The sequence below is a fragment of the Odocoileus virginianus genome, chromosome 17, assembly GCF_023699985.2.
Source record: "Odocoileus virginianus isolate 20LAN1187 ecotype Illinois chromosome 17, Ovbor_1.2, whole genome shotgun sequence".
Classification (NCBI taxonomy): Eukaryota; Metazoa; Chordata; class Mammalia; order Artiodactyla; family Cervidae; genus Odocoileus; species Odocoileus virginianus.
In genome coordinates this window covers 34,522,692-34,541,610 of record NC_069690.1, presented here as the reverse complement: position 1 = coordinate 34,541,610, position 18,919 = coordinate 34,522,692, and the positions used below count along the sequence as shown (strand labels likewise).

At 47.9% G+C, this 18,919-nt stretch overlaps 1 protein-coding gene across 3 annotated transcripts in view; it reads left to right on the top strand.

Annotated features, from left to right (window-relative positions):
• The window catches only part of MYCBPAP (MYCBP associated protein), a 37,988-nt gene that overhangs the window by 17,265 nt on the left and 1,804 nt on the right, over window positions 1–18,919 (top strand). For all 3 annotated transcript variants that reach the window (XM_070479298.1, XM_020913971.2, XM_070479299.1), the window contains exons 2-17: window positions 7,195–7,322; window positions 7,894–8,053; window positions 8,161–8,264; window positions 8,998–9,184; window positions 9,434–9,549; window positions 9,844–9,994; window positions 10,844–10,959; window positions 11,049–11,164; window positions 11,638–11,749; window positions 13,975–14,164; window positions 14,559–14,746; window positions 15,781–15,927; window positions 16,430–16,852; window positions 17,215–17,336; window positions 18,077–18,192; window positions 18,631–18,779. In XM_070479298.1, the coding sequence (XP_070335399.1) occupies window positions 7,195–7,322; window positions 7,894–8,053; window positions 8,161–8,264; window positions 8,998–9,184; window positions 9,434–9,549; window positions 9,844–9,994; window positions 10,844–10,959; window positions 11,049–11,164; window positions 11,638–11,749; window positions 13,975–14,164; window positions 14,559–14,746; window positions 15,781–15,927; window positions 16,430–16,852; window positions 17,215–17,336; window positions 18,077–18,192; window positions 18,631–18,779 (2,525 nt within the window). The remainder of the gene's footprint in view (window positions 1–7,194; window positions 7,323–7,893; window positions 8,054–8,160; window positions 8,265–8,997; window positions 9,185–9,433; window positions 9,550–9,843; window positions 9,995–10,843; window positions 10,960–11,048; window positions 11,165–11,637; window positions 11,750–13,974; window positions 14,165–14,558; window positions 14,747–15,780; window positions 15,928–16,429; window positions 16,853–17,214; window positions 17,337–18,076; window positions 18,193–18,630; window positions 18,780–18,919) is intronic.

Genomic DNA, 18,919 nt, shown 5'->3' with positions numbered 1-18,919 from the left:
CTAAGAGCCTTACTGGAAACCAGAAGAAATGCTTAACTTGGCCAGTTTTGCTTTTGACTACCTTTCCCACCATGTGACCTTTCTAGCCACATGGTTTAACACCTGTTCCACTTGTTTATGGAGAAGTAAATGGCAACCCACTTGCCTGGAAAATCCCATGGGCAGAGGAGCCTGGCAGGCTACAGTCCATGGGGTTGCAAGTCGAACTTAGAGACTAAACCAACCACTTGTTTAACCTGCAGACCATCACTGGACATGCCTTGCTTCCTGGCCTCTGTGGCTTCCTCTGGTTGCAGGTGGGAGGACCCTTGGGTGCCTTGGCAGCAGGCTAACTGCCATGGACATGTGCCCATTTACAACCCACTTCCTCTTCAGTCTTTTTTGCTGTTCGCATTTATCCAGGGTCTGCTGGGTGTGGGCAGTGTGCTGCACAACAAGACTGTCGGTGGTAACTGTGGGACCCCAGACCTCAGGAAGCCAAGGTGGAGAAACCAGTCAAGTATAAAGGTTGTAATATGACTGCCCATTGGTGTCAAGGGGGATCAGAGCACCTGACCCAGGCCTTGTTGTTCAGTTGCTCAGTCATTTCTGACTCTTCAACCCCATGGACTGCCACATTCCAGGCTTCCTGTCCTTCATTATCTCCTGGAGTTTGTTCAAACTCATGTCCATTGAGTTGGTGATGCAATCCAAACATCTCAACTTCTGTCATCCCCTTTTCCTCCTGCCCTCTCAATCTTTCCCAGCATCAGGGTCTTTTCCAGTGAGTCGTCTCTTCACATCAGGTGGCCAAAGGACTGGAGTTTCAGCTTCAGCATCAGTCCTTCCAGTGAATATTCAGGGTTGATTTCCTTTAGGATGATGAGTTTGATCTCCTTGCATTCCAAGGGACTCTCAAGTCTTCAAGTCTGTCACTGTTTCCATTTTTTCCCCATCCATTTGTCATGAAGTGATGGGACCAGATGCCGTGATCTTAGTTTTCTGAATGTTGAGTTTTAAGCCAGCTCTTTCACTCTCCTCTTTCACCTTCATCAAGAGGCTCTTTAGCTAATCTTCACTTTCTGCCATTAGGGTGGTATCGTTTGCATATCTGAGGTTATTGATATTTCTCCTCACAATCTTGATTCCAGCTTCATTTAGCCCAGCATTTCACATGATGTACTCTGCATATAAGAATTAGAGGGAAAAGTTTTCTGAAAAAGATGATGTTTATCTTGACAGTTGCTAGTCATAAATCATGATATACAAGGTCAGTGTGAAGAGGGGGCAGGCCTGGAGTCAGTAGGATTCCCTGGGAGGCCTGGAAAGAATGGCTTTCTTTAATGCTTTTTTATAGTATAGAAGTCCACTCTAGGCTACACTGAGATGCTCTTTCATAATAACACTTTTTAACAGGAGAGAAAGAGAAAAATAGCTGGTCTTCTTTCCCAAGGGCAGTCAAGGGCTTTCCTAGTTACTGCCTCCTGCTTACCTAGATTCTGGAGATCATATCAGATTTGAACTTTCTACTGTAAACAAATCAAGGAAAGATTTTGTTCACTGCATATTTATTTTTAATAAGAGGAAATTTAATTTGTTAAACAGTGTTTGAACCTACTGTGTAGCCCAAGGAACTATAGTCAATATTTTATAATGAGCTATAAGGGAAAAGAATCTGAAAAAAAAATAGATTATATATATGGGTGTGTGTCTGCATATAACCGAACACTATGTTGTACACCTGAAATTAATACCACGTTGTAAATCAACTATATTGCAATAAAAAGATTTTAACTAAAAAAATAGTCAGAAACATAATTTTTAAAAATAGACCTTGATTTAAGAACATGCATTAAGGTGAGGAAAGAAAAAAAGCATGTAAGATAACTTTTTCCTTCTAAATAGCTGAGGGAAAGCCTCTAATGTAGTTGGGCCGTACTCCCTCTTACCCCTTCCAATATAAAATTAATCACCAACTGTAATCTTTTGTTATGTTTCTCCACAATCTCTGAATTATAGCAAAAAGGCAAACAAAACCTGTTTGGGGACCTGAGTCTTTTTGACTTCTAGGTTTCTCCTTGCTCTTGTTGCTAAGAAACTGGGAAATCTCCCAGACTCCCAGATGCCTCTCCAGCATCAATTAAAGCTCAGTCTTGGTATGGACAGCCCCTCCCTTGATTCCTCCAGTGCAACTGTGAGGTCAGAATTTCCCAAAGACCTGAATCAACGCTAATAAAGAATAGCATTTAGATGAAACAGGAAGCAGAAAAACTAAGAGTCCAGGTTTCTTTTCCCTCCATAGCTCCCTCCTTCCTCTCTCCCAACCTTGTACCTCCTACCCACCTGAGAACCTTGCTTCCCGCTGCCTGGGCTAGCTCCCGACAAGGTGTTACCTGACTCCGCTGTACAAGGGGGCTGGTCTCTAACCCTCTCACAGTTATCAGGACATGGGTGAAGTGCCAGCTATGTGTCTTACCAGAAGCCCCCATTCAGCTTGGGTTTCTGGACCAAAGAACTGGAAATAGCTGGGCCTCTATAGGTTCAGTAGGAAACATACTTCCACCCTGTGGAAACCTCATTTCAGGTCCTGACATGACCCCCACAGGATTGTCCTTCCCGCCTGGTCTCCCCAACTTGCCTCTGCCTCTCCTGTCTTCCTGGCTTACCCTCACTGAACGAGTTTCTGAAGTGCTGCTTTCATCAACTCGCTCTTCTGAACCAAACCTTCTTGCTGACAGAGAACAAGCAGATGCTTCAGACTTAGTTTACAGAGGCATGATGCCCTGGTTTCCCTTTCATCCCCAATGTCACCCCCACCTCATCCCCAGGCCTTCTGTGTCACCATGCCTCACATGTGCCATGCTCAGCCCCACGTCCACCTTTGCTCTGGTTGTGATCTCACCTCTGCTGCTCTGCCTATGCAAAGACTTCTGATCCTTCAAGGTCTAACTTAACCTGTGAGGCTGCCTCTGACCCCCATAGCTGCTCTTCTGAAACTTGACTTAGACTCCTAACTTTACGATCTACATCCATCTGTTCCTTCTTTGCTGTAACCAAAGCTCTTGTTTGTGCCATTAATTTAGGCTCTTACATTATGACTGATGTGTGTTATTGTCTGCTGCTGTTTTCAGTTTCTCAAGAGAAGGAGCCGTATCTTGACCATTTAATGCCATCTTTTCTGTAATTTATAGTATATAGAAGGTACTTGGTATATATGCATGTTCTCTAAGGTGAACTGAAGTTTAAAATGTATATATCTTTTCTATGACTGTTAACTAGAACACACCATTCCTTGACTGTTTGCAGTAGCACAGCATATATTGTACTTCAGAACTCTTTAGCAATGTTGAAAGTTTATAAATTGGTACATGGTAATTATATACCCATCAGTAAAAAAAAAAAAAAAAAACAAACCCACCTATCTGGAGATGCTTAATCCCTTGAGAAGATGTAGAACCAGCCAGAGTGATGGAGGAAGCAAATTTCCTGGAGAATATAAATAATACCAAAATATCTATAAAAGCAAATCTTCAGCTGGTACCAGTTCTCTTGGGCTATCACCAACTTCGGCACTTTGTGTAGAAGGGAGAGGTGAAGGAGAGATGGCACATTCCAGGCCTTCCTTCTACATCTGGTGGGGGTGGGACCAGAACCTGTGGCCAAGACACACAGTCCCTTGTGTGTCTGTGTGTGCCGGTCCATATGGCTTGGCTGGTAGGTGCTCCTGAGTTTCTACTGACCCCATTACCACCGAGATGGACTTTGGCCAATATGCAAAATTCAGAGTTATTAATGTATTTCAGTTGATTCTGGCTTGAGTTTTTTTGACCGAGTATGTGGGCATTTTCTAAAAACTAGTTTGATTCTGGTAAGAAGAACTAGAGAGCCTCTTGATGAAAGTGAAAGAAGAGAGTGAAAGAGCTGGCCTAAAGCTCCACATTCAGAAAACTAAGATCATGGCATCTGGTCCCATCACTTCATGGCAAGTAGATGGGGAAACAGTGACTGACTTTATTTTTCTGGGCTCCAAAATCACTGCAGATGGTGATTGCAGCCATGAAATTAAGAGACGCTTACTCCTTGGAAGGAAAGTTATGACCAACCTAGACAGCATATTAAAAAGCAGAGACATTATTACTTTGCCAACAAAGATCCATCTTGTCAAGGCTATGGTTTTTCCAGTGGTCATGTATGGATGTGAGAGTTGGACTATAAAGAAAGCTGAGCACCGAAGAATTGATGCTTTTGAACTGTGGTGTTGGAGAAGACTCTTGAGAGTCCCTTGGACTGCAAGAAGATCCAACCAGTCCCTCCTAAAGGAGATCAGTCCTGGGTGTTCATTGGAAGGACTGATGTTGAAGCAGAAACTCCAGTACTTTGGCCACCTGATGCGAAGAGCTATCTCATTTGAAAAGACCCTGATCCTGGGAAAGATTGAGGGCAGGAGGAAAAGGAGACGACAGAGGATGAAATGACTGGATGGCATCACTGACTCGATGGACATGGGTTTGGGTGGACTCCGGGATTTGGTGATGGACAGGCAGGCCTGGCGTGCTGCGGTTTATGGGGTCGCAAAGAGCTGGACATGACTGAGCGACTGAACTGAACTGAACTGAGCCAAAACACTTACCTTGATGTTTTAATGACACTGCTTCTAAAAAATTAGAATACCATGAGAAACAGTGGACAAAACCAAGTTGTGTTTTAAAGTCCTAAAGGCAGTGCTTTAGAGTTTTCTTTGATTGTAGGGCCTTATTTCAAAACTTTCTGAACCAGAGGGCAGCACACAAGAGGATACCAGCCAGAAAAAAGAGATGCATTTGAAACTGTTAACCCACCTCTGTAGAAGGAAGGCAGGGACTGTGTCCTCACTGGGGAGTAACTTGCTTCTGTGCCATGCATTCTCAGTACTATACTCGCACATGAGAGATACAGGCTCAGATCACTCCACTTTCCTCCTGGGCCATGAACTGTATCCTGATCACTTCGCCTCTGCAGTAGACTCCTAAGTGATCTTGTGCTCATTCTTGTACCCACTAATCCATTCCTTGCCATCCCGTGGCCCACGAGGTACAAACTGAAGCCCTTTATGTGGCTCACTAAGTTCTTCATGATATGGCCCCTACTTTTCTGTCCCAGTACTGCTTCCTACTTCCCGCCTCACTGCACTCTAGCTATTTAAAAACACATGCTTCCAGTTTCAGACGTGTGCTCTATTCTTTCTTGCCTCTAGGCCTCATCATGCTGTGCCCTTGGGAATTCCTATCCTCCACTTCCTTTCCCTTGTCGCTCATCATCCTTCAGCTCTCAGTTAATTACCTCCTTAGGAAGCCCTCCATGACCACTCCACACACTGGACTGAGGCCCCCGGATGCTCCCATAGTCACCCTAGTTGAGTCTGTTTGACAGTCTTACCTCCCATGGGCCTGTGCTCTTTGAAGCTTAAGACTTTGTCTTATATCCCCAAAGCCTAGCACAGTGCCTGGCATATCAGTTCAGTTCAGTCAGTCAGTCGTGTCCAACTCTTTGTGACTCAATGGACTGTAGCATGCCAGGCTTCCCTGTCCATCACCAACTTCCAGAGCTTGCTCAAACTCATGTCCATCACGTCAGTGATGCCATCCAACCATCTCATCCTCTGTTGTCCCTTTCTCCTCCCACCTTTAATCTTTCCTAGCATCTGGGTCTTTTCAAATGAGTCGGTTCTTTACATCAGGTGGCCAAAATATTGGAGCTTTAGTTTCAGCATCAATTCTTCCAATGAATATTCAGGACTGATTTCCTTTAGGATTGACTGGTTAGATCTCCTTGCAGTCCAAGCTCTCAAGAGTCTTCTCCAACACCACAGTTCAAAAGCATTAATTCTTTGGCGCTCAGCTTTCTTTATATTCCAACTCTCACATCACTCATACATGACTACTGGAGAAAACATAGCTTTGACTAGACGGACCTTTGTTGGTAAAACAATGTCTCTGCTTTTTAATAGGCTGTCTAGGTTGGTCATAGCTTTTGTTCCAAGGAGCAAGCATCTTTTAATTTCATGGCTGCAGTCAATATCTGCAGTGATTTTGGAGTCCCCCAAAATAAAGTCTCTCACTGTTTCCATTGTTTCCCCATCTATTTGCCATGAAGTGATGGGACTGGATGCATGATCTTAGATTTCTGAATGTTGAGTTTTAAGCCAACTTTTTCACTTTCCTCTTTCACTTTCATCAAGAAGTTCTTTAGTTCTTTGCTTTCTGCCATAAAGGTGGTGTCATCTGTGTATCTGAGGTTATTGATATTTCTCCCAGAAATCTTGATTCCAGCTTGTACTTTAGCCTAGCATTTTGCATGATGTACTCTGCATATAAGTTAAATAAGCAGGGTGACAATATACAGCCTTGATGTACTCCTTTCCCAATTTGGAACCAGTCTGTTGTTCCATATCCAGTTCTAACTTGCTTCTTGACCTGCATACAGATTTCTCAGGAGGCAGCTCAGGTGGTCTGTATTCCTATCTCTTGAAGAATTTTCCACAGTTTGTTGTGATCCACACAGTCAAAGGCTTTGGCGTAGTCAACAAAGCAAAAGTAGATTTTTTTCTGGAACTCTCTTGCATATAGAAGATGTTTAAACAGTATTTATTACATGGAAGAATGTGACATAAATGGCCAGTGGTGAATATTCTGCTTTTCCCAGAGCATTCAAGTTTTTATCAGTGTCTTAGGAAACCCAGTGCCTTCACCCAGAAGAAGGGACAGTACCATCGCTGGAGGGATGATACACAGGAGACTGAGAAAGTGTCTATTGTCCCAGAGCACCGTATCAGAGTCACCTAGGGAGTCAGGAGCCAGGAAGCTGCATTTGTAAAACTCCCCAAGCGATTCTGAGGTAGACATTTAACTAGCAGTTGGGAACCACTTATTTAGTTCAGGTTCCTCTTTTTACAAAAGAAAACTGAGACCAAATGATGTACCCAAGGTTGTCCAGCTATAAGTAGCACAGACTGGAATGGAAGAACTTCTGATCTCAGCTTCAGCTACAAAGCCTCGGCCACCGTTTGGAGGGTGGGCGCGGACCTAGAAGAGAGAACTCCTGTCACCCCAGCAAAGCGCTGCCCAGGCCACATTGGCAGCCCCTGCTGTCCATCCAGGTGTCCGGCTTTGGCCGCCCCCCACCAAGGAATATAAAAATATCTATTTTTAAACACTTGAACTATCTGCTCCTTTTCAGAAAAGAAGCGGGCAAAGGTACCTGAACAGCTTACACCCCCAATTCAGGAAGAACCTGAACCTGTTAGCAATGTGCTACAAGGAGATGACATTCTTGCCTTAGCCATTAAGAAGGAAGACTTAAGGAAGGTAAGGATGAAATCCAGGGATCCTTTGCTGCAGGAACCTCTCCTTGCCACCTGGGTGGTCTAGAACTTCAACCATGTCCATTGCCTGTCCACTGCCTCCCTACTCAGAGGGAGTGTCTGATTCCATGGAAGAATCCATCAAACATGAATCTGTTCACTTTTGCACCTTACGGAATTTACTATGTCCTATTAACATTTCTAAGATTCGTATAGAACCACAGAGAAATGAAAGAATGAAGTAATTTGCTTCCCATAGAGGGGAGTGATGCCATCCCCATTTCACAGAAGGGAAAATGAGTTACAGATATGGATAACCCCCTCCTTTTCCTGGGAAGGTTAGCCACTTCTCACCTGAAATATCTGGAGGCATGAGATGTTTTTATTTTTTCCCCAGGGTGTTAATAAGTCTCATAGTTGTTACAAAGGCATTTCCTCAACAGAACATATGGACAGATCTAGAGAAACAGATTTGTCTGCCTTTAGGAATTCCACCAAGAATTAGGATAGAGGAGAAGGGTGGCTTTTTCCCTCCCTTTGATCTCATGTGAAATCTCTGTCTTATTTCTTTTTAGCAACATATTCCTCGCCTTATTGAAACAGAAGATAAACGTGTAATTACCCAGAGATTTATCATCCGTAAACCCAAACCCAAGGATCACAGGAGGAAGGTCTCACACTTAGTGGCGCATCCTGCTACTCCAGATGCAGCCAGAAAGCCCCTGGACTATTCTGGTGTGCACTGGCATCAAAGTCCATGAGTTATCCTGGAGAGAACGTGGGGCCTGTCAGAGCACCCACTGGCTATAGCTCGCCTTCCCGCCTCTTCTTTTTGCTTCCAGGACCAGGTGACATCTTCCATGGCAGTGACCAGATCCTGCCCCACCACATCCTGGGGAGTCTCCAGGACTTTAAGAGAATTGCACTTGCTCGAGGGAACACTCAGGTTCGTTTGTACAGAGCTGCCTGAGGGAGAGAAATCTCTGAGGTCATTGCAGTCTTAACCACCTGGCAGAGTCCAGCAGGACTGAGGTTACAGAATTTGAGGTGATAAGTGACCCTTCCCCCGAAATAATGAAGCCTATGTAAGTTAGCTTCAGCAGAAGTCTGGAATTCACTATAAGGAGACACGAGCCTGGAGCAACCCAAAGGCGAGAGTGTCTGCCTCTCATCAGACTGAGCCCACCCCCCTCCCCACTCCTGTCTGCACCCCAGCTTTATTTCCCCTCCTCCGTCCACATGGTGGAGGAAGGTGGCTCCCCATACCTGCCAGGGCCACATGGAGAGACTGTCTGCCTTTCCAGCTTTCTCGTCATGCAGCACTTCTCTCTCTCAGTTCCTTTAGTTTCCTGGTTCCAGGCAGAGAATCTCTCAGGTGTTAAAAGGCTTGGGGTCCGATAAAAATGACTCTGTCACGCAGCAGGTGAGGGTGTCAACATCAGCTGGGAGGAGGACAGACGCAGTAAAGGACATTGACCACAGTCTTCCCGTGCTGGGTGAGAGGGGACTGACAGCGCCCCTGGTTCTGTGATTTGCTTTCTGTCACTTGCTACCTTGTGGCCCTGGAGAGGAGGGACTCAGCAGAAAGGGAGGACAGCAGGAGTTTAGGCCTGGAGAAGTCTGCTCAGCCCCACTGCCACGCCTTCCCTGGCCCTCCACACTCACATTGCTCTTTTCAGCTGGCTGAGCTGATACACACCCCACCCTGTCTGATGACCCTCATCTCAACTGAAGAAGAGCCAAAGCAGGAAGCCCCAAAAGAAGAGAAGGCACATCCTCCCTGGGTCCCACCTCTGCAGCACAACTTTCTGAAAAACTGGCAGCGCAACATAGCCCTTCGGAAGAAGCAGCAGGAAACTCTCAGTGGTGAGCAGGGCAGACAGGACACCTGCTTGGCCTCACCTGGTACTGAGGCTCTGCTGCTGTGTTTTTTCTCCCCCTCCACCCACAGAGCCTGGATTCAGGCTGGTTGCTTTTGTGCTGAGAACTGCCAAGTGCTTCTCGAACTTAGTGGGTCATGAAATCAGCCCAGTGACTGGAGCTGATCAGTTCAGAGAGCTCAGGCCCCTATTTGTTCAGATTTGGTGGTAACATTGCATTCTTGGTTCTCTTTAGTACAGTTGAAGAAGCCAGTCAGCGAGCTGCTGATGCACACAGGGGAGACCTACAGACAGATCCAGGAGGAACGGGAGCTCCTTGACCGAATGCTGTCAACACGGTCTGATGGGAAGGTAAGGACAGTGCACCCTGTGGGAGGGTGGGGGACAGCTGGGGACAAAAGAAATCTATCCAGTACAAAGCTTTGTTAAACCCTCAAGGTCTTTACTAACTTCTATTACTGGTTCTATTACTTGTCATTCAGGGACTGGCCAGATAAATAATTTGGCCTGTGGTGGTCACTGTTAATTTGAGGAGAAAGGTATCACAGGTACTACGTTATTAGAATAGTCTTTGTCTTGGTTTAGTCTCCTAAAAGCTGAGGCTCCAGCTTTCAGTAGTCTGACTCATCTGTCCTCCATTGACAGGGCTGTGAATTGACCAGTGGGTTCTGGAGTCGACTGGAATACTTGGGAGATGAAATGACGGGTCTGGTGATGACAAAGACAAAAACTCAGCGTGGCCTGGTGGAGCCAGTCACTCAGATCAAGAAGCCCTGGTCCATCCAGGCAGAGATGGGTGAGGAGTGGGATGTAAAGGAGACTGGCCTTGGGGGTAAAAGATCAGGGTTCTGGTGTGGCGGTGCAGTCCCCTCCAGTAAGACGAGGGGGGCAGTGGTGGGAGGGGCCCAGCTCTAGGGCGTCACTGTCCTTAACTGCACTGAGCCTCCTCTGCTGAGCACCTGGAATGTTGCCGGTCTGAGCTGAGATGTGTCGTAAGTGTAAACTACACACTGGGTTTTGAAGATCAGTTTGAAAAAATAGATTTTATTAATAATTTTCATATTGATTACATGTTCATATTGATTACATGTTGAAATGATAATATTTTGAATATATTGGGTTAAATATATTACTGTTTCTTTTTACCTGTTTAAATGTGGCCTCTGGAAAATTTTGATTACATATTCATGGCTTGCATGTGTGGTTTGCATCGTATTTTTAATGGGCAGCACTGCTTTAAAGGCTGCCAGACCACCTGGGTTCGGGTCCCAGCTGTGTTGAGTTTGTAAACACCAGTGAGTTATTTAACCTCTCTGGTCCTCAGCTTCCCATCTTTAAAATACTCATGGGGCTGTGAGAGGGTTAAATGAGACATGGTGTGTATTAAACACAATAAAAGGTAGTTGCTATTGTTATTTTTATTATAATCCAAAAATCTGATGGTCTGGAAGCTGGTTTTGCTGGAGTCCTGTGAAGGGCTGCTGAGGCAGTAGATGTGGGGCCTGGAGGAGGGAGCCCAGCTCACGGGGAAGCTGTGTTTTCAGCTCTCCCAGCAACGGTGCTGGAATGGGTACCCTCAGAGCCCTTGAGGTAGGGAGGGGGCATGGCAGCAGCCTGTGCTTAGGGTTCTTGGACCCTGCTCTAGGGTTGCCAGCCCAGAAGGACACGTGGTACCGCTACACCTGGGATCGGAGTCTGTTTCTGGCCTGCCGACGCAAGGAGCTGCAGACCATCATGGCAGAGCTGAAGTTTAGCCAGCAGGTTGGTCAGGCCTCTGTGCCTAGTCTGAAGCCCCTCAGGGTGGGACCTGTCTTCAGTCAAATAACCTTTCCTTTCTCTGTCTCTCTGAGGATATTGATGGCCTGGAGGTGGTGGGCAAAGGGCGGCCTTTCTCCACTGTTACGGTGGAAGACTATTCAGTGTTTGAAAGGAGCTCGGAAAGCTCCTCTGAAGACACAGTGCACTTGTGAGTTGGCCCTGGGCCTGAGGGAGAGCTGTTGGAGAGTGTGGCTTCCCCAGCACCTGCAAGTATCCTGAGGCAGGCTTCCCTCCCTGGAATCAGAGTGCCTCCCTCCCAGCCTCTTGCTCATGGCTGTCACCCCCTCCTCTAGCCCATTCAAAGGAACACCTGTGCTTACTCTACTCCTGCCATCTGTTCCCTTCCAGCAACCAACTCCTAACGGGGTTTTCCTAGACATTCCTTTGCTCATAAATGGGGCCCCTCCAGACTCCCCTAATGCTTTGTGGCTCTGCATGAAGAGTCTCTTTTTATGTCCAAGAACCTCCCATTGCAGGAATGGACCAGAATGGAGCTGACGATGCTCCACTGGAGGGCAGAGCCGGGCACATCTCCACATTTTCTGGCAGCCATCTCCATGGGCTCCATGTGGCAAGACTGTGGCAGGCTTAGGAAAAATACGTCACTGGATTGTCTTACAGAGACTTATTGGCCAGTTACCCTGATGTGGTTCCTATGCCTGTTCTTGGCCCTTCTCTGCTGTTCTGTGGGAAGCCAGCCTGCTGGATCCGAGGCAGTAATTCAGAGGACAAGGTAAAACTGCCTTCACCCTCACCCACCTGCTGGAAGGGCCTCCCTTGTAAGGCAATCTCAGGGTGACTGCGGCAGTCACAAGGAGCCTGAACATTCTCCTATTTGCTTTTCTATCTGATCTCGCCTTCATCATATGTTTGAAAATGTTAACAGAAACATTAACTTGAGCCAGAATAAAGTCACAAGTCTGAAAAGAGAATGTCACAAGCCACCCAGTTTGTACCTAGTCCCCAACCATGTAAATAAGCAAACCTCAAACAGGAATGGCTTTGTTGTTGTTTGTTGTTCAGTCACTAAGTCGTGTGCGACCCCATGGACTATGGCACTCCAGGCTTCCCTGCCCTCCACTGTCTCCTGGAGTTTGCTCAGATTCATGTCCATTGAGTCAGTGATGCTTTCTAACTATCCCATCCTCTACTGGCCCCTTCTCCTTTGCCTTCAGTTTTTCTCAGCATCAGGGTCTTTTCCAGTGAGTCAGCTCTTTGCATCAGGTGGCCAAAGTGTTGGAGCTTCAGCTTCAACATCAGTCCTTCTAATGAATTTCAGGGTTGATTTCCTTTAGGATTGACTGGTTGGATGTCCTTGTAGTCCAAAGGACTCTCAAGAGTCTTCTCCAGCACCACAGTTCGAAAGCATCAATTCTTTGATGCTCAGCCTTCTTTATGGTCCAACTCTCACATCCATACATGAGTACTGTAAAAACCATACTGTAAAAGCCATAGATTTGACTAGACAGACCTTTGTTGGCAAAGTGATGTCTCTGCTTTTTAATACACTATCTAGTTTTATCATAGCTTTTCTTCCAAGGAGCAAGTGTCTTAATTTCATGGCTGCAGTCACTGTCCACAGTGATTTTGAAGCCCAAGAAAATAAAATCTGTCATTGTTTCACTTTCCTCCCTTCTATTTGCCATGAAGTGATGGAAACAGATGCCATGATCTTAAAGTTTTTTGAATGCTGAGTTTTGAGCCAGCTTTTTCACTCTCCTCTTTCACCCTCATCAAGAGGCTCTTTAGTTTCTCTTCTGTTTCTGCCATTAGAGTGGTATCTGTATATCTGAGGTTATTGATATTTCTCCCAGGAATCTTGATTCCAGCTTGTGAGTCATCCAGCCCAGCGTTTCACATGGTGTACTCTGCATAGAAGTTAAATAAGGAGGGTGACAATATATAGCCTTACCATACTCTTTTCACAATTTGGAACCAGTCTGGGCTTCCCAGGTGGCACCAGTGGTAAAGAACCCACCTGCCAATGCAGGAGACATAAGAGACATGGGTTCAACCCCTGGGTTGGGAAGATCCTCTGGAGAAGGAAATGGCAACCCACTCCAGTATTCTTGCCTGGAAATCCATGGACAGAGCAATCTAGCAAGCTACAGTCCATCAGGTCCCACAGAGTTGTACACAACTAAAGTGACTTAATATGCACTATTGTTCCATGTTCATTTCTAAATGTTACTTCTTCACCTGCATACAGGTTTCTCAGGAGATAGGTAAGGTGGTTTGGTATTCCCATCTCTTTAAGAATTTTCCATAGTTTGTTGTGATCCACACAAAGGCTTTTGTGTAGTAATGAGGCAGAAATAGATGTTTCTCTGGAATTCCCTTTCTATGTGATCCAAAGAATGTTAGCAATTTGATCTGTGGTTCCTCTGCCTTTTCTAAACCCAACTTGTACGTCTGAAAATTCTCATACTGCTGAAGCCTAGCTTGAAGGATTTTGAGCATTACCTTGCTAGCATGTGAAATGAGTGCAATTGTACACTAGTTTGAACATTCTTCAGCATTACCCTTCTTTGGGATTGGAATGAAAACACATTTTCCAGTCCCATGGTCACTGCTGAGTTTTCCAAATTTGTTGGCATATCAAGTACAGCACTTTAACAGCCTCATCTTTTAGGATTTGAAATAGCTCAGCTGGAATTTCATCACTTCCACTAGTGTAGTTCATAGTAATGCTTCCTAAGGCCCACCCACTTAAACTATTCTTCAGATGTTAAGGAGTAGAAATGTTCATCAGATATAAAATCTGTTTTATCTCCTCTTCTTACTGTTGATGGCAGAGACAGCCACTTTTGGGGTATGATGCCTATGTGTTTGAGAGTGGCCAGGCCCTGGAAGCCCAGGGCAGGAGACTTCCAGTGCCAAACCCAGGAAAGTCCTGGCAAACCAGGCTGAGTTGTTCACCCTAGGCCAAGACATCTCTCAGACCTCCTCTCTCCCCAGAGGCATGTTGGAATTGCTGTCCGCTTGACCTTTGAAACTCTAGAAGGGGAGAAGACATCTTCAGAACTGACTGTGATCAATAATGGCACAGTGGCCATTTGGTACCACTGGCGGCGGCGGTCACAGTGGGACTCTTTCCAAGACCTGAAGAGGAATAGGATGCAGAGGTTTTACTTCAACAATCGGGAAGGTACCTGGGGGAAGCTGCCCACTCAGCCTTCCTACAGCCCAAGTCTCGCTCGTGCCCAGGCCCTGCAAGCATGAGCCCCTCTTCCCACCTGTCCATCCCATCTCTTCCATGAAGTGTGCCGTCCCCTGTTCCCATCAGCTGAGGGGATGGTAGAACGCCTGAGAACACGGGACTGAGCCACCAGGGGCAGAAGCAGTTACCCATATACACAGGCCTGAGGCTAGGACAACCAGTTGTCCCTCTTGCCTGAAGTCCCACATCCCAAGAACGCCCTCAGTTCTTCACAAGCCAGGACAATTGGTCACCCTAACAAGGCTTAGTTAACTTTCTACACACAGGCTTGGGGCTCAGCAGCTCCCATCTGGTGGAAAACCTCTGTCTCTGTCCCTCTCAGGTGTAATTCTGCCTGGAAAAACTAAGAACTTTACCTTTTTCTTCAAATCTTTGAATGCTGGGATCTTCAGGGAGTGTTGGGAGTTTGGAACCCACCCTACCCTATTAGGAGGTGCTCTCCTGCAGGTCAACCTCCATGCAGTCTCCTTGGCCCAGGACATTTTTCGGGAAGAGAGGAAGTTATTGGAGGTAAGGGACACCAGATCTTAGCCCCTGCAGATACTCCGTAGGTAACGTAGTGTTCTTCCTGGCACTGCCTGCAGGGATCTTGTTACTTCCAGCCCTAGAGGCGAACTTTTAAAAAACAGATACTCTTGTTTAAAACCACTCCTCAGGGGGGCTTGTGATGTAAAAGATAGGTGAGCAGGCCAGAGAAGGGGCAGCTTTGAGCTCCACCATGCATGGCCCTACTTCATTAGAAAGAAATGAGACTAGCCCTTAAAATGCAGACTGAATGGAAGTACTTCCTTAAGTATAAACACTGTTGTCTGGTGCTATCCAGTGGAGTTGCATTTAACTGGCAAGACTTCAAAACCAGACAAAACCAGAGAGAACGTTAACTAGTGGGCCAGGCACCAGGAGGGAGTGTGAGGTGGGAAGTGGAAATGTGCTGGCCCATCAGGCTTGCAGTCTGGCCATCTGGTGCTGCGCTCTGTGGGATTCTGCAGCAAGATGTGCTTTTTTTATTCACTGTGACCCCCAAACACAAGCCAGCTACTTCAGCGTTGGTTCAACCCCTGGTGAACAAAGGTGATTTTGACAAATGTAATGTGTGCTTCACTGCTGACTATCGGACCAACCTCTCTCATGAGATGCCCCTCCACTATTTTCTGTAGCAGTGACCATGTATCTAAGTCATGCTCTCAACAAGGCGGTCCCTGAGCCTTGCCCTTCCTCCTTATCTGGGGGAAATGCTGATTGTGTGGCCTCGTGGCTCCGTGAAGGAACAACTTCTCTGGGTCTGACCCTTCCTCTGGATCCTGTCAGCCTCTTTTAGGGAACAAGGATCTTTGGGGAGAACCGAGAGGTTTGAGTCTGGTAACAGGAGAGTACGTGTGTGTGTGTGTGAGAGAGAGAGACAGAGACAGAGACAGACAGACAGACAATGGCAAGAACTCTTGTCAACAGGAAGGCAGACAGTTCTGGGGATCTGCCTCCCCTTGAGGATGCAACATGGGTTTTGAAAGCCTGAGCTGCTGCTTATGCCATGTTCCTTTCCCCAGAGCAAGCTGGCCTCCCATGAAGCAGTCACCATCGTGGAGAACATGCTTCAGGAGCTTCTGACGGGGATCCTGACACCCGAGCGCACACAGTCACCTGTGGATGCCTCTCTCACTGAGGAGGACTTGTTCCACCATAGGAATCCTCAGGTACAGGCCCAGCGCTGGCCCCTGCCCATTTTTGTGCTTGCCCTGGGAGAAAGTAATAGCAAACCCTTTGTGTGCCAGGATCTGTTCTGAGAAACTTGAGTAACTCTGTTTCTTCACAGCAGTCCTATGAGATGGGTACTTTTTCTATCTTCATTTTACATGGAAGAAACTGAGGCCCAGGGAGGTTAAGTAATTTGCCCAAGAAAACTTAGCTACTATAAGTGAATGCTAGGTGATAACAGAGCTTCAAAAACTTATTCAAACTCAATCTTCCTCGGAAGCCCAAATGAATAAGAAGCCTTAAGTTGGAGGTGCTCAGGTTGAGAGGGAAGTGGGGAGCCCTGTGAGCCCAGCAGCTCCTGCCAGCTTCCTCCTGCCTCCTCCATCAGTGCTCCTCGAGGGAACAAGAAGCTAGAGCAGGCTGGCTCAGGCTCTGGGTGCCCCGTGTCGCGCAGCCTGCCTGCCCGCCCCCGCAACAGGCCTCCCCTTGCCTCTGATGCAGCTGCATTACCAGCACCAGGTGGTGCAACATCTGCACAGTCTGTGGCGCCAGTACGTGATCCTGCCCCTCAGGGCTGAGGAGGCCAGGCCCGGCGAGGAGCCCCTCGGCCCCAGGGCCCAGGCTGCTGCAGCCCTGTCAGCCTGCTCGGAAGAGACCTCAATGAAGATGGAGTCTTCTGCACACGTTAGGGGCCCAACGTCAGACCCCCAGCTGCCCCGGCAGGAGAGCGAGGCCCTCAGGGACTCCCAGGATCATGTTGGGTCCCAGAAGGCCGGGCTAGGGGCCAGGCATTCTCAGCGGAAGAGCATCATGGAGGAGATCCTGGTGGAGGGGAGCCCGGATCTGGAGAGCATCAGGAGCCCTGGGGAACTGGATGGCCTTCCCCTGCCAGAGTGGAACCTCTGCCTGGAAGACTTCAGAAAGGTGCCTCCCAGCCCTGGCACAGCCAGGTGCCCATGCTTCTGCAGCCCCTTCCATCCCTATGGGCAGAGAAACCACCTTCTGAGGACCCAGATAAAGCAATCTCTCGGTCTTCTCTTTACCATGGGTGCCTTGGCCACTGTGGTGCAGGAGGAGCTCCTTCTCTGACCCGTGGAAAGGGGTTCATGGGGTACAGATTTCCAAGGGAGGGCACAGGCTCCCACAGAAGGCACCCAGGCAGACTCTCCTTGGCTGCATCCCCTCCTGGCCCCCTGCCCTCACTACCCCACACCTGTTAGTAGAAGATGCAGGAACCCTTGGTATCCCAGGCAGAACGGTTGCCCATGGTACCTCTGACCTGCCAGGCAGTGACGGCACTCCCTGAGGAGAACCAGAGAGAAGACGCCCTAATCAGGTTCAACAAAGCGGCCCTGGAACTGTGCCAGGAACCATGGCCATTGCAGTCTGACTTCCTGTACCAGATGTGGTAGGTACCCCCACCAGGAAAACTGCTCCCATCCCTTCCCCTTGCCGCGTCTGGCCAGGGGTTCTGGGCAGGCAGTCCCAGGACTCGAGGGGGCTGAGCTCTCTTTGAGGTCAGGTTGCTGAAAAATTCTGCAGACCCTTTGTGCTCTGGCAGCTGCCACAGCATCCATTAGAGCTGCGCTCCCCATGCCGGCCACCCTCTGGGAAGGAGTCATCAGAGTAAGCACCTTGTGGTTTTCCCCCTTCTTTCCTTGTTTCTTCTCGATGAGCAGATAAATGACCAGATGAAATAGCAGAGGACAGTGAGAAGAGGGGCCTGTTGCATGAAAAGCCTTAGTTGGTTGCCAGCCTTCCCATCGCCTGTTTAGAACTTGCTTGGATAGGCTTGGGGGCCTTCTGCAAGGCCCTCAGAACACATTTCCAGGAGTCTTATCCTGTAAATCTTATGTAGGTCTAACCCCTCCAGTGGGAATGGATCCGAGCTGGACTGGGAATGGTTTCAAGCTGGAGTTAATTCAAGACTGACCTAACCTTATCCCCAGGCCACTTTTTCTGGGCTGCCACCAAGGGAAAGCCCGATCCCTATCCCAGCACTTGCACAGGTGCCAGTGTAGATGCTGGCTGGACAGAGGCATGATATTTCCATAGCAGTTCCTGGTACCAGTGTCTCAGAAGGGAAGGACCAAGCCTCTACAGATTCAAGGGCAAATGAGCGGTGATGGCTTTTTTCCAATATGTTAGTTTGCAGCTGTGGCGAGATCTGATTGACAGCCTGGTAAGCCATTCCCTGTGGCTGAGGGCTCTGCTGGGCCTGCCTGAGAAGGAGACCATCTACCTGGACATGCCAGAGGAGCAAGGTCAGACACTGCGCACCTCTGCGTAGTCTTTCCCATCCCTCTGCCCAGGCGGCAGTGGTGCTTTAGCCATGTGTGCGCTGCTGGTGGAAACTCTGTGGGTTGGTCCATGGGGTAGGCCTCTTGCTTTTTATCTGCTGCCAGCAGTTGGGACCTGGAAGCAACATTTAACAATCACCTTAGTTCAGCCCCCATGTTTTACAGGTGGAGTCCCAGAGAGGCAAGATGACTTGCCATCCTGTACGTGGGGGAGTTGGGACTGGAACCTGGGTCCCTCCCCCATGCCCTGCAGTCATGCACTGGACCCAGGGCCTTGCTCCTGTTGGTGGGGATTCTCTCAAACAGCTTGAGCACGGCTGCCCAGGGCCCTTTGCTCTCCCAGCTTCTGCCTGTGGGGTCAGCTAGGCCACAGGCTATTTGTCTTCCGTTCACTTCCCTTAGATAGAAAGTCACCTCTTGTCACAGAAGTGAAGATGACTTCTGGGAAATTGGGAAAGGAGGACCGGAAAGGGGCATCCCAGGAAAAGAAGCAGTTTGGAATCAGAGACAAAGAAGATAAAAGAGGAGCCAGGTTGCCACCTGGGAAAGAGGCATGTAGCACATGTTCTGGGCCTGGGGGTGGGGCTGGGGAAGGGATAGGAGGGGCTGCGGAAAGTGGGCAGTCACTCCAGCATGATGCCCCTGCTCCCCCTCAGAGCTGCTCTTGAAAAGGTACTGGACCTCCCTCGGG